General features: G+C 29.7%; 1 protein-coding gene across 1 annotated transcript; it reads left to right on the top strand.

Annotated features, from left to right (window-relative positions):
* Nucleotides 1–12,665: 12,665 nt before the first annotated feature.
* Nucleotides 12,666–16,575, top strand: LOC111372967 (geraniol 8-hydroxylase-like). Its single transcript, XM_022995408.1, has 3 exons — nucleotides 12,666–13,174; nucleotides 13,663–14,032; nucleotides 15,762–16,575. The coding sequence occupies exons 1-3, from the start codon at nucleotides 12,666–12,668 to the stop codon at nucleotides 16,374–16,376; spliced, it is 1,494 nt and encodes a 497-aa protein (XP_022851176.1). The 3' UTR covers nucleotides 16,377–16,575.
* Nucleotides 16,576–16,670: the final 95 nt, after the last annotated feature.

Genomic DNA, 16,670 nt, shown 5'->3' with positions numbered 1-16,670 from the left:
GATTATTTATTTGAATAAAAATAATAATATTTATTCGATTTTTCGTTTCACTATTTCTTTAATTAATTATCTTAATTGGTTAGGTAAAAAAAAATATTATTCAATTTAATTTATTCTTTAAATATTTCGTTAATTATGTGTTTTACTTATTTCATATTTAATTACTCTATTTCGATTATTTATTTGAATAAAAATAATAATATTTATTCGATTTTTCGTTTTACTATTTCTTTAATTAATTATCTTAATTGGTTAGGTAAAAAAAATATTATTCAATTTAATTTAATCGTTAAATATTTCGTTAATTATGTATATCATTTATTTCATATTTAATTACTCTATTTTGATTATTTATTTGAATAAAAATAATAATATTTATTCGATTTTTCGTTTCACTATTTCTTTAACTAATTATCTTAATTGGTTAGGTAAAAAAAATATTATTCAATTTAATTTATTCGTTAAATATTTCGTTAATTATGTGTTTTATTTATTTCATATATAATTACTCTATTTCGATTATTTATTTGAATAAAAATAATAATATTTATTGATTTTTCGTTTCACTATTTTTTTAATTAATTATCTTAATTGGTTAGGTAAAAAAATATTATTCAATTTAATTTATTCGTTAAATATTTCGTTAATTATGTATATTATTTATTTCATATTTAATTTATCTATTTCGATTATTTATTTGAATAAAAATAATAATATTTATTCGATTTTTCGTTTTACTATTTCTTTAATTAATTATCTTAATTGGTTAGGTAAAAAAAATATTATTCAATTTAATTTATTATTTAAATATTTCGTTAATTATGTGTTTTATTTATTTCATATTTAATTACTCTATTTCAATTATTTATATGAATAAAAATAATAATATTTATTCGATTTTTCGTTTTACTATTTCTTTAATTAATTATCTTAATTGGTTAGGTAAAAAAAATATTATTCAATTTTATTTATTCTTTAAATATTTCTTTAATTATGTGTTTCATTTATTTCATATTTAATTACTCTATTTCGATTATTTATTTGAATAAAAATAATAATATTTATTCGATTTTTCGTTTCACTATTTCTTTAATTAATTATCTTAATTGGTTAGGTAAAAAAAATATTATTCATATTAATTTATTCGTTAAATATTTCGTTAATTATGTATATTATTTATTTCATATTTAATTACTCTATTTCGATTATTTATTTGAATAAAAATAATAATATTTATTCGATTTTTCGTTTTACTATTTCTTTAATTAATTATCTTAATTGGTTAGGTAAAAAAAATATTATTCAATTTTATTTATTCTTTAAATATTTCGTTAATTATGTGTTTCATTTATTTCATATTTAATTACTCTATTTCGATTATTTATTTGAATAAAAATAATAATATTTATTCGATTTTTCGTTTCACTATTTCTTTAATTAATTATTTTAATTGGTTAGGTAAAAAAATATTATTCAATTTAATTTATTCTTTTAATATTTCGTTAATTATGTGTTTTATTTATTTCATATTTAATTACTCTATTTCGATTATTTATTTGAATAAAAATAATAATATTTATTCGATTTTTCGTTTCACTATTTCTTTAATTAATTATCTAAATTGGTTAGGTAAAAAAAATATTATTCAATTTAATTTATTCTTTTAATATTTAGTTAATGATGTGTTTTATTTATTTCATATTTAATTACTCTATTTCGATTATTTATTTGAATTAAAATAATAATATTTATTCGATTTTTCGTTTCACTATTTTCGATTATTTATTTGAATAAAAATAATAATATTTATTCGATTTTTCGTTTCACTATTTCTTTAATTAATTATCTTAATTGGTTAGGTAAAAAAATATTATTCAATTTAATTTATTCTTTTATTATTTCGTTAATTATGTGTTTTATTTATTTCATATTTAATTACTCTATTTCGATTATTTATTTGAATTAAAATAATAATATTTATTCGATTTTTCGTTTCACTATTTCTTTAATTAATTATCTTAATTGGCTAGGTAAAAAAAATATTATTCAATTTAATTTATTCTTTAAATATTTCGTTAATTATGTGTTTTATTTATTTCAAATTTAATTACTCTATTTCGATTATTTATTTGAATAAAAATAATAATATTTATTCGATTTTTCGTTTCACTATTTCTTTAATTAATTATCTTAATTGGTCCCCAAAATTTGCAATTAGGTCCCCAAAATTTTTAAAGCCATTTTCAACCAAACATTACATGAATTAGTCATCTTTGTTTCAATTGAATCCAACTGAGTCCATTTAATTCTCGATTATCGTTTTATGTTTCGAATCAACTATTAAAAAGTTGCAATTAGGTCCCTAAAATTTTTAAAGCTTTTTTCGAACCAAATATTACATGAATCGGTCATTTTTTTCCAATTGCATTCGATTGAGTCCATTTAATTCCCGATTATCATTATATGATCTAAATCAATTATTAAAAAATTGCAATAAATATACAATTAAATTAAAAATTTGAGTCACAATTAAATAAAAAAAAATTTACATTTTCAAAAAAAATCATACAATATAATCTATTTCGATTATTTATTTCTTTCAGTACAACACGAATCATACTGATGTAAACAACATTTACATTTTAATAAAATAATATACAATGCACTAAGGATCACAGTTATATTCATACAAGTCGCAAGCTAATTTATGTCTCCACATATCAATCCAAGACTGATTTATTGTATCGACATTGCGACCAATGCTCAAGAACTCTATGTACTTGATTGCAAATAAGCCACAGTTATCCCTGCAATCGAAGTAGAATATATTAGTTCCATAACATATAATTGAAAATTAAATCTGAAAATTAAAAAGTTGTAAATCCTTACGATCTTTCTTGTCTCGCCGTCGTCATGTTCCGCACAATGGCTAATCTATCATTTACTCGAATCATCGCATGACTAGCCATCATGGGCACGATCACAGTCAATGGCTCTAGTATTTGCTCCAGTTGACTTTGTGTCAGACAGCTATGATCAGAGTCGTACACATATATGGTGAAATCAGCAAATACGATCTCCACCGAAAAACAGTGTGAGTTCGCGATCACTGGAATGTACATATGTGTACAATCCGTCCACAACTTTCCGCACCTCAACTGTAGTCCAATCACCCACTCCAGCATGTACTCAGACAGAACATAATCATTCCCCTTGCTCAGGAGCTCGTGATGCTCAATATCTACGACACGAACGAACTCAGAGCTCAGGATAACTCGACTAGGATTGTCATAAGATCTCGGGTTTCTCCGCGCCCGATCGCGTAACAATTCCATAGCCAAGTCGATATGCTGAAACAAAAAAACACCAACAAAAAAGATAGAGTCATTTAAGTAAATGAACCAACAACTTCTATAAATATAATAAACGGAAACTCAAAAAACTTACATCATCACCGAGCCAAGCTGAGGTCGTCAGTACATCTTCAAACCACTTTTTAGCATTGGGCACGGTTATACAGCCGATGGTATAACTATCTCTGAAAAACGAAAAAACAGTTACGAAAAATACAAAAAAATAGTAGCAAAATCATAAAATACTTACTCGGACTTAAGGGATTTGAACCAATCATCGAACGCCTTCTGTTTGACTGGGTCGACGTCTCGAAAAAGATTGGGGAACGCCCCATCCACAAACCCCCTTCTCTTCGCCTCGGCCGTGTATGGAGAAACGATGTACTGTGACGGCAATCTTGATCTCTTACCGACCATCAGCTCTGGCACGTCAGTAGCACGCTTCTTACCCTTCGGGACCTCCGTCGCCCCCTCCGACACGAATACTACCTCGTCATCCGTCATCTCTGGCGTCCTCTCATCCTCCGCAACCTGATCATCCCCCTCTACTACCATCTCTGATGTCCCCTCCGCTACCTCCTCGGCCACCCTTGTCCCTTCCTCCACCCCCTCTATCTCGGCCTCCTCTGAGACCTCCACCCCGGGCATCCCGGCCTCCTCCGTCTCCTCCTGCCCGACCTCCACCCCCTCTCTCCCGGCCTCCGGCACCGAACCAAAAAACTCATCGATTCCTGCGGCCATTGCCCACCAATCTCGAGGAACACCAGTCTCCCCGACATTCCCTCGGACGCCTGCTACATTGCCTCAAAGTGCTGCAACCTCAGTATGAAGGTCTCCTATGTCTCGCCGCAGCACTCCAATCTCATCTCGCAAAGCTACTACATCTGTCGTAAAATCTCGTCGCAACACCCCTATCTCCTCTCGTACTGCGACGATCTCTGTTGTAAAATCCCGTCGCAATACCCCTATCTCCTCTCGTAGTGCGACTACCTCTGTCATAAAATCACGTCGCATCGTTCCCAACTCCTCTCTAATAATGCCAGTCATGCGTGCAAAGAAATCATCTGAATGACGGGTCTGGCTGGGTGTAGGCTATCCACGTGGGAGGTGGGTGGGAATGGGAGACGGAGATATCCTCGGAGAATGAGATAATGGCGGCAGAGGTGATCTCATCGGTGGAGGCGACGGAGATCTCATCGGTGGAGGCGAAGGAGATCTCCTAAGTGGATGTTCCGGATGGCGCTCTTACACAGAGAAGACAATTAATATTAATAATTCACACATGAATTTATAAGTCAAAATAAATAATGATCTTAAATAAACGTACTATATTTCTATCCGGAACGGACTCAAATACTGGATCGTCTTCAGTAGGTGGAACAAGTAATTCACGTACATATATTGCATTCTCCTCTTCCACCGAAACAACCAACTCAGCATGAATTTCGAGCTGACATATTATATTTCAACGTGTTAACGAGCATGTATCGAGCCGAGTAAATGTATGTACAATATAAATTGCAAATATATAATACTCACCTGAGGGTCGTCGAGGATAACTGTCAAATCTTTAGCCGATGGCTTTTCATGTGCTTGCCAATGAAGCATTCGTGGGCAGCTGGTCTCCCTTCTGATCGTCCATTTGCTACCCAAAGCAGGGATAGCCTCATATGCCCACAACTGCAACAATTACAAAATAAAAGTTTACATATACATTTAATAAAAAAGTTTAACGCGCATTACGTTACACTGAATATTTACCTGCAAAAGCCATATACATCATATTTGCGATCGCCCCTCTTCGATTTCGGTATAGTATGTACCCTTCTGAATACATGGAGAGTATTGGTGTAACATCTCCGACCCCATGGAAAGTTGTTGAAAGCATCGATATCATCTACAACATCCAATGAAAAAAGATCGATCGACGTCCTACGATGTCGACACCTCAATATACTCTCCAGTATATACACCAATCCTAACTTCAACTTGTCTAACATGTGATCACATCTCCTAAATGCGTTCTCTAGCTGTGGTGGTGTAACTGGCCCTTTACCTCCAAAATATAAATCCAATAACCTTTTATTTGGTATAATACAGGCTCTAGCTTCTTCTTCCCCGGTACATTTCAAGCTTGTAATCAGGGCAAATTCAAGGATCGAGAATCTCGATACCTTCCCGTCCCCCATAGCAAAATATAGCTGATCGCCATCGACTGGTTTAAGCAGCCGGAGTAATAAAGGATCAATAATCTGTCCAGAGAACTGCACGTCTTTCAACGGATAGAACGACCATAAAAACGATCGATGGAGTAAGACAATATGCTCCTCGTCCAGCTCCTCAAGCACTGTCGCATAGCTGAAAAAGTTACAATACGTCGTAACTTTTCCCAAATGAGCCCTCAGATCGTTGTCCATATGATATTCCATCCTACAAAATTAATACATGTTAAAATCATATAAAAGAAATTATAAATAAAATATCGTACCTTCAAATTTAACCAATCAAATTTCATATTAATAAACTAATAAATAAATTCATCCAATCACATATTAAAACAGTTAAACAAAAAAATTTCCACATATTTGACTATTTAATATTTATTTAAAAATTATATTTCGTTAATTATCTGACTATATATATATATATATATATATATATATATATATATATTATTTACAAATTTATTCGATTTTTCGTTTTACTATTTCTTTAATTAATTATCTTAATTGATGAAGTACAAAGAATATTATTCAATTTAATTTATTCTTTAAATATTTCGTTAATTATGTATATTATTTATTTCATATTTAATTACTCTATTTCGATTATTTATTTGAATAATATTTATTCGATTTTTCCTTTTACAATTTCTTTAATTCATTATCTTAGTTCGTTAAGTTAAAAATATATTATTTTTTTAATTTATTCTTTAAATATTTCGTTAATTATGTATATTATTTATTTCGATTATTTATTTGAATAAAAATAATAATATTTATTCAATTTTTCGGTTCACTATTTCTTTAATTAATTATCTTAATTGGTTAGGTAAAAAAATATTATTCAATTTAATTTATTCTTTAAATATTTCGTTAATCATGTGTTTTATTTATTTCATATTTAATTACTCTATTACGATTATTTATTTGAATAATATTTATTCGATTTTTCCTTTTACAATTTCTTTATTTCATTATCTTAGTTCGTTAAGTAAAAAAAATATTATTTTTTTTAATTTATTCTTTAAATATTTCGTTATTTATGTATATTATTTATTTTGATTATTTATTTGAATAAAAATAATAATATTTATTCGATTTTTCGTTTTACTATTTCTTTAATTAATTATCTTAATTGGTTAGGTAAAAAAATATTATTCAATTTAATTTATTCTTTTAATATTTCGTTAATCATGTGTTTTATTTATTTCACATTTAATTACTCTATTTCGATTTTTTATTTCAATAATATTTATTCGATTTTTCGTTTTACTATTTCTTTAATTAATTATTTTAATTAGTTAGGTAAAAAAATATTATTCAATTTAATTTATTCTTTTAATATTTCGTTAATCATGTGTTTTATTTATTTCACATTTAATTACTCTATTTCGATTTTTTATTTCAATAATATTTATTCGATTTTTCGTTTTACTATTTCTTTAATTAATTATTTTAATTAGTTAGGTAAAAAAATATTATTTAATTTAATTTATTCTTTAAATATTTCGTTAATTATGTATATTATTTATTTCGATTATTTATTTGAATAAAAATAATAATATTTATTCGATTTTTCGTTTCACTATTTCTTTAATTAATTATTTTAATTAGTTAGGTAAAAAAATATTATTCAATTTAATTTATTCTTTAAATATTTCGTTAATCATGTGTTTTATTTATTTCATATTTAATTACTCTATTTCGATTATTTATTTGAATAATATCTATTCGATTTTCCTTTTACTATTTCTTTAATTCATTATCTTAATTCGTTAAGTAAAAAAAAATATTGTTTTTTTAATTTATTTTTTAAATATTTCGTTAATTATGTATATTATTTATTTCATATTTAATTACTCTATTTCGATTATTTATTTGAAACGCATATTTAAGTAAAAAAGAAAAAAAATTAAAACTCAATTTAATTTATCTTTAAATATTTCTTTAATTCTCTTAGTATATAATTTATTTTATATTTCATTTTATTTCTTAACACAAAAATAAAATAATAATTCTGAAAAAAAAAATTATTTTTGACCCAAATCCGGGTCCGGACCCGGATTTGGGCCGAATAGTCGACCCGGACCAAAATCCGGGTCGGTGTGGTCCAGACCAATCCGGACCCGGACCATGTTGATGGTCCGTTACGGACCATCAGACCGACGGAGCCGTCGGAAACTCCATTTTCGACGAGCTCCGTCCCTTTTTTTCAACATTTTAATCTCAAATTCGATGTTTTCTTACATTTTAACCATAAAAACATGAATTTAACCCATATTCATATCCTAAACATTCAAACTTTCACTAATTCAAAGTAGTTATTTATAGAAAACATGTCTAACCTTCCAGAAAATGACGGTCTCCAGCGAATCGAGGTAGCTCTGGTCTTGGTCGAAGTTGGTGAGGTCCGGGCAGTCCGTAGTGACGTCGAGCGGTCCGTGCTGAATTTTTCTTTTTTTTCTCTTCTCTTCTTTCCTAAAATGAGGGTATTTTCGACCCTGCACAAATAATAACATTTTCCCTTTTTTTTTTTTAACAAATAACTTGGTCAAAGGCTATTATGATAAACACACCGAGTGGGGCAGCCATTGCCCACCATTTCCTCGTTTTTCTCCTTGCATGCTGTGCAAGGTTACAGCCCCTCACACGTGAGGCCCCACATGTGAGTTCCACGTGTGAGGGGTACAAAGTGGCTCTAAAATGAAGAACCAACGGAAAATTAAAATTAAACTCTTTTATTTTTATTTTTTAAAACCAAACCAAGTGGCTTAGGTTATCAATTTCAAGTAAAAATGCCTGAAATTTCATTCATCTCGTTATATACCTGTGCATCTTATGAATTAAATTTAAAGATTGAGGAGAACGTTCGAACTAATTAAATTCAATAAAAAAATATCGAATCTCATCGATCTCAACTATCAGCCGCATAGCCACTAGATCGAGGATAAAAAATTTGATAGATGAGGTTAAACTCATATGTTTTCAGATCGAGGAAAAAAAATTTGAAAGCTGAGGTTAAACTCGTATGCTACCTCAGTACGTTAAGGCTCAAAAAAGGAAATTTGTTGAACAAAGAAATAGCTCTCTTGATCGTAATTTTTTTCAAACCACCTAAAATACTGGTCACTAAATCATCAACTTATCCTGTAAATAACTTTTTGCTTATAAATAACTTTACGAGCATAATTTACGGGATCAATTTCATGTTTGACAAACAAATCAATACTTATTTTCAACATTTTATCAACCACTAGTCTTTGACACGTGCGTTGCACGAATTTTGTATTTTTATTAGCGTCAAAATTGTAGATTTTTCACTTATAAGTAACTTCTTATATTTTACAAATATTTTTTGTCTGTATTTTTATTTGTTAATAATTTCTTCATAAAGTGATTGTTGGAAATAAAATAGTAATAACAAAAAATATCAACAAATAAAAACATTACTAATAAACAAATTCAAAAAAAAAAAATTAATCTCCATGTTTGGAAGTCTCAATCCTCCGTAATACGGAGGCTTAATCTCTCTATAACAAGCCTCGGAAGTCTCAATTCTTCGTAATACGAAGGCTTGATCTCTCTATAACAAACCTCGGATGGAGAGATCAAGTCTCCATTCTAGGAAGTCTCAATCTTCCATAATAAGGAGGCTTAATATCTCCATAACAAGCATCGGAAGTCTCAATCCTCCGTAATACGGAGGCTTGATCTCTCCATAACAAGCCTCGGATGGAGAGATCAAATCTCCATAATAAATATGGAGAGATTCTTTTGATATATTTTTTTTATTTAAATGATATTTTATTTATAAATTATCTATTTAACATATAAGTTAATATTTAATTTTAAAAATTAAATATATTTAAATATTTACTCCAAATTTTTAAGTTAATATATTTTTAAATTACAAGTAATTTTTACATTATAAGTTTTTTTTTTTTTAACTTTTGAATTACTTTAAGCGAAAAATTTTTTTACATATAAGCAACTTTTACGTTTTAGAAAGATTTTTTGTCTTATTATTAGTATTTTTATTTTATAATACTTTTTTACACAGAAGTGATTTTTTTTACTTATAAGTAGTTACTTTACAATTATAAGTTATTTTTTTACTTTTAAATAACTTGAAGTAACTTTTTACAACCTACAAATATTTGTTGTCTTATTTGTATTTTTATTTTTTTTTAATAATTTCTTACATAAAAGTGATTTTTTACTTATAAGTAATTTTTGTGTAAAAAAATAACTTTTATGTAAAAAAGTTATTATAAAATAAAAACACAAATAATAAGACAAAAAAATTTCTAAAATGTAGAAGTTGCTTATAAGTAAAAAAATTCGCTTAAAGTTATTTAAAAATAAAAAAATAACTTATAATTGTAAAAGTTACTTATAACTTCAAGAAAATAATATCAATCAAAATGTTTACGAACCGTTTAAATAATAATTTATTGAGGGGGTTAACTCAAGAGCAAAAGTGTGAATTCCATAAATACATGATTGAAAATATATTTGAAGAAAAATAAATTTTAAAAAATGAAGACCAAACATGTTAACAAATGAATATATTTATTTTTCGAGAATTGAATTTTTATTACCATTTCATTTTTATTATGAAATGATTCTAATTATAATATGTTAGATTGTGCTTCAAAATTACGTAATCTATCAAATATAATTTTTAAAATTAATTTTTATAAAGTAATATATTTTTATGAATTTCTTTTTTTTTTTTTTAGTAAAGTAATAATGAAGGCTCAAGCATTAGCCTTCGTTGCTTGAGCCTCCATAACAATTATGGAAGATCCTCCGTTAAACGGAGGCATTATGTGCATAATGCCTCCATCACATAATGCCTCCATTATTACTTTACTAAAAAAAAAAAAAAATTTATAAAAATATATTACTTTATAAAAATTAATTTTAAAAATTATATTTGATAGATTATGTAATTTTGAAGCACCATCTAACATATTAAAATTAGAATCATTTCATGATAAAAATGAAAAAAAAACTCATTTCTCAAAAAATAAATATATTTATTTGTTAACATGCTTGGTCTTCATTTTTTAAAATTTATTTTTCTTCTAACATATTTTCAATCATATATTTATGAAATTCACACTTTTGCTCTTAAATTAACCCCCTCAATAAATTATTATTTAAACGGTTCGTAAACATTTTGATTGATATTAATTTTTTGTCAACCAAATGATTATTATATACCTTTTACGTACATATATAAAAATAATATTTTTATTTAAACTTACTTATGTGCTCAAAAATAAACTTTTTAAAGATACATGGTTAATAGCGTGAGAAAATGGTGAAAGAGATAGTATGGAGAAATAGAGAGGCATGGCTGTAGCATGTAAAAATGGAGAAAGAGTAAAGAAGAATCTATGAGATAATCCTCCACGTCGCGTAAATTGAGGAAAAGCAATAAAGTCATTGTATCAAATACGTAAGATAAACGACGTCGTTTCTTTCTATCAATAAAAAAAAAAAAGAAGAAAAAAGTTACAGTGAGACAAAATGGAAGAATCTACTGTTCTTTCTAAAGTAGTTAAACATTGCCCTTTTTATATAGTAGTGAAAATATAGTATATGTTTTAAAACTGCCTTATTATTAGAAAGTCAGAAACTACCCAAATATATGCACTTTCTAGTCTTTCTTCACCATTTTTTTCTTCCTAAAGGTGGGGGATCAAAAGTCTTTCTTCACCTTTTAAGTAAGAAATAAGTAAATTATTTATATACGTTTAGAGCTCAAATTATTACTTAGAAATAAGTGAAAATAAGGATATAAAGTTAATTTGTTAAAATTAGTTTTCGTTTAAGAAAGATGACATTTTTTTAAAATTTTCATTTTTTAAAACAAACTTCTTTGAAGTTTTAGAGCAGTAGGATTTTCAATTCTAAATAATTCGATTTTTCAAAGTTATCAAATACCATTATACACTTAAACTATGATATACATACATCAAGATGACATCAATTTGCATAAAAGTTACCTTTTGCATTTGACGTTGCGATGTGATATTTCTGGTATATGTTCTCCAACGATAATAAATTATCATTCTATTAAATATAAAAAGAAACGTGTCGATATTAAATCGACAAGTTTAATTTTCTATCACCAAATAAGAAAATACGATAATTTAGAATATCAGCATGATGAAACAATGACAATTATTTTAAAAATATCGAAAAGTTAAAAAAAGCTTGTTCGATGGGCCTTGGTTGTCACTTGTAATTTGACCAAGACAAACAAAAGTATTTGGCTTTTCATTGTAAAATAATGAAAAAAATAAAAATAAAATGAAACCCTCCAAATTTATCTTATTTTTCTCTTGAACATGTGATGCATACTAAAAGTCAAAGTCAAAGTCAAATACACGTGTGATCTCTTTTTATATTGCAATTAAAATAGCATTTTCCCCAAATTTGTGGATTTCTTCGAATTACAAAATTATTTACATTTCACGACGAAATTATCAATCAAAAATGTCAATAACAATTTTGATTTTTTACACAATGGATTTTTTTTTAAAATCATCCCTCTCTCTTTTCTCGTTGTATTCAACACAAACTAGTGAGATGTTTATGAACATAAAAGATTATTTATATTCATTTTGATAGTGATAAGAGGATATTGCTTCTTCGGTCCGAATTGAAAAATCTTGTGGGTCCAAAAAAAATTTTGATGGTCAAACCAGGAGAGATCATCAAATTTTTTCTCCACTCTCCCTTCTCTATATAACGAGGACTTGCTCTTAAAACAAAGGTCATGCTATTTGTACTTCATTTTACACTTTGGGTTACCCAACCCTACCTCCTCCTCTCACATGGGGATCGAGTCCCACTCTATATAACGAGGGCTTGCTTTTAAAACAAAGGTCATGCTGTTTGTATATGTCATTTTACACTTTGGGTTACCCGACCCTACCTCCTCCTCTCACGTGGGAGTCGAGCCCCCACGTGGAATCCAACCCGATGTGAGAGGAGGAGTGGGGTCGATTAAACCAAAGTATAAGCCAACAAGTACAAATAACTTAATTTTAAAACAAATCACTCAAATTTTAACATGGAATTCTATGGTTTTTTTCTTCTCCCTCTCCTAATAATATGCATTCATGCCACTGCCAAAAAATTGTTCAAAAACAAGAATCTCCCACCAGGGCCAGTAGGCCTCCCAATAATTGGAAATCTTATCACAGTTGGGGACAGACCCCATGAATCCTTAGCCAAGTTAGCAAAAATCTATGGCCCTCTAATGACAGTAAAACTTGGCTATGTCAACATTGTAGTTGCTTCTTCAAGAGAAATGGCTAAAGAAATTCTTCGGAAGAATGATCAAAACTTCTTGGGAAGGCCTATACCAGATTCTATTACTGCAGAAAAGGGCTATGAACTGTCGATAGCGTGGCTTTCGGGTGGCCCGCAGTGGAAAAAATTGCGAAAAATCTGCCAAAGTCAGATTCTTACAATACAAAGATTGGATGCATTGCAAGATTTGAGGCATATGACGATGAAAAACATGATTGCAAGAGTAGACGAAGCCCGGGAAACTCAAGAAGCCGTTCATGTAGGAAGGTTTGTGATATTATGCCTGCTCTTTCTTAATATATAGTTTTGTAACTTTGTTGAGGTCTTTTTCTGGAACATTAAGGACCTCGAGAAAATGAATTTTGCTATATGTACATAATTTTTGTACAGATAAATTGACAGATGCATGCGTGCCTTGATTTGAAATTCAGATTTCTGGGTTGTCAATCTATCTGTACGAGTACAATAATTGCTAGAAAATATCCTTGTTATACTTGCGCTCACAACCAAACCTTAGAGAGTATTGCCGGAAGGGTTTTTAACACAGACCCTCCGACTATCAAGTTAGAAGTTAACCGGAAACGCTTCTGGTGTACCATCTAACGATTTGGTATGAGCGTAGGTACAAAGTCCCAGCAAGGATATTTTCTTGAGGTGACCTCAACAAGTTTGATGGTGTACTTAGTTCCGAATTTTCTCACTTTCTAGATAGGGTCTTCTTCTTCATAGTTCTTAGACGACGTAATTTCTAACAGGTTGGTGTTTGGGACGACGTTGAATTTGTTGTCGAACACCATGTTTTCTGATGACATGCTTGATCCAAAATCTGATGCAATGAAAGAGTTGAAAGAGCTCATGGCAAAAATAATGGAGCTTGCAGGGAAACCTAATATTTCAGATTATTTTCCTATTTTGAAACCATTCGATCTTCAAGGAATAAGGAGTGAAATCAAGGTATCATACGATCGGTTGCATGATCTAATCGATGAGATGATTGATAAACGGCTGAAACGTAGGGCTTCTGGATCAAGTTGGATTGGGGATTTCTTGGATGTTCTTCTTGATCACACTGATGAACACGGACCTGATAAACTTGATCATCTTGATGTCAATCTTTTGCTTATGGTAAGTTTTTCTTTATTGTTTCTGCATTGGAAATAGAAACGAAGACTATCCATGTTAACGATATAGGATAGATAATAATAAATGGAATGAAAATATTAAAACAACTCATACATATATAGTGGTTCAACATGAATACGAGATGTATATCTGCTTACCATTATAGGGTTTTCAATATAGAGAAGATACTATTGTAGAGACTTAGGAAGATCACAATGAAAAATGTATGCAAAATATGATTAGGCTCCATAGTCTAACATTGTGATAGTACTACACCAACACATATCAACAAATGAAAAATCAGAATGATTATCACTTTTTAACCAGATCACATCAAGATTGAAATGAAAAGGGTAAGCGTACAACATGATTATTAGGCATCATAATCTCTGATCCAAAAAAAATTTAGGACGGACTAATATACAAAAAATGATAATAAAATATAAAAATTCGTACAAATTTATTTATTTTAAATTATAAATTGTGTTGGGGGAAGAGCTGTAACACAGTTCAGTCCCCCGTAGATTCGTCAGTTGAATCGAGGAATGAAAAGTCGAAAACATTATCACCTTGGGTTCTACACCAAATCAAGTCGGGATCAGAATGAAACGGATAAGTAGACAACATGATTATTAGGCAACAGGAAACATTAACACCTAGACGGGACCTTCTTAGAATTATTACACCAGCTTTCGCGGCTAAGAGATCATGTACGACAATACATCTTTTAATGTAACAAACCAGCAACACCACATGGACAATGAGATCTTTTTGACTTTCATTTTTTAATGTATCTGAACGTCTTATCTTGGTAGACAAGATTTCGTTCTGTATTATATTCACGAGTTTATAGACGAGACGGCATTTGACGTCTTCCCAAATAGTGCGAAAATGGAGTGAAAGTAACAGTGTCAAACAAGCAAGAGAGAGGGAAAAATGGTATTGGAAAAGTTGGCATTTAACTATTGAAAAATGATGAGTGTATAGGGGTTAGGTGAAAAGAACCCCTATGAACACTTACAAACAATGACTCAATGAGTCTTACACGGGGCCCACTTGTATTTAAAATAAAAATAAAAATAAAAATAAAATAAAATAAAAAAAACTCCACCCACCCGGTGTATGTGAGTGTTCGGTACGGATTATGTGAACTAGTACCTATACGTGTATCACAATTCTTAACTATTTAAAGACATCTGACAAGTTATAATAAAATATAACTCATTTCATCATTCTCATAGTGAGTAAGATAAATGTATATATTTTGATTATTCGTATTCCATGGTTAATCTTCTAGTTTACTGTCTATTTTTATTCTATAAAAGTCAATTTTCCAGCATAAAATTTTCAAAATGTTGCATTTGAGAAGATCATTGCATTGACGTTTCATTAGATACCCAAAAGAATTTCCTAATAGAAACCATTTGGACAGTGTTGCTATCGACCCGAGCAATCACTACCTTTTACTTGTGAACCATTTTATTTAGAGGACGAATTTATTTCTTTAACACGTACAATTTATTTTTATTTTTATTCTTAGTTCTCATCCTTACCTTGCAAAAGAGACTCGAACCCATGTCAATAATTTTGTAAAGCTTTCCTATTACCACTTGAAATATGCCTTTGATCTCTATGTACAATTTTTTTCATAAAAGCTCAAACTATTAGAAGAGATAAATTTATTTATTTAAACTGTGACTCCCGCGTAACACGTCCCTATATATAATGCCAGTATTTGTTCATTGGAGGTACGGATACGACCACCACCACCATGGAGTGGGCGATGGCGGAGCTCCTCCACAATCCACCCATACTCACCAAGGTAAAACAAGAACTATCTGCAGAACTCAGTTCAAAAGAAAATGTCAAAGAACAAGATCTTTCGCGGCTTCCCAATTTAGAAGCAGTAATAAAAGAAACAATGAGGCTTCATCCTACCGCACCCTTCCTCCTGCCTCATCGGGCCGAGAGAGATGTACAAATCTCTGGATACACTATCCCGAAACACACCCAAATTCTTGTGAATACATGGTCTATTTCAAGGGACACAACTAACTGGTATGAGCCAACAAAATTTAAGCCAGAAAGATTCTTGAATTCAGATATTGATTTCAGAGGCAAAGACTTTTCATTTATACCATTTCGTGCTGGAAGACGAATTTGCCCCGGACTGAATCTTGCGGGGAGAATGGTGAGCTTAATATTGGCTAATCTTGTTCATAAATTTGAGTGGAAATTGGCAGATGGGGTGGAGCCAAAGGACATGGACATGAAGGACAAATTTGGGATAACACTTCAGAAAGCAGAACCACTTCTTGCAATTCCAGTAACGAGTGCAAACGGATGAAATTTGAATGTTGTCATGCGTCACAATCTGAATGTATTGGAGGGAGAATGTTCTGCAATATTTAGCTTGTTTGTTTTCATTATTTCTCATTTAGCCTTGCATATTCTTACTTTATTTGCTAGTGGTATGTTTATCGATATAAATAATGTTGAATCGACAGCGAGAATAAATAAACTTAGTTCTTTGTATTTATCTTTAACACATTGCCTCACCTGAATTCAAATTTTCTGACCAAATTTCTAATTACTCATCCTTTAATCTTTCTCACTTTGTGTGTGTGTGTGTGTGTGGAGG

The sequence above is a fragment of the Olea europaea genome, unplaced genomic scaffold, assembly GCF_002742605.1.
Source record: "Olea europaea var. sylvestris unplaced genomic scaffold, O_europaea_v1 scaffold1057, whole genome shotgun sequence".
NCBI lineage: Eukaryota > Viridiplantae > Streptophyta > Magnoliopsida > Lamiales > Oleaceae > Olea > Olea europaea.
The sequence above is the reverse complement of the archived record's forward strand: the minus strand, read 5'-3'. Positions and strand labels throughout refer to the sequence as shown.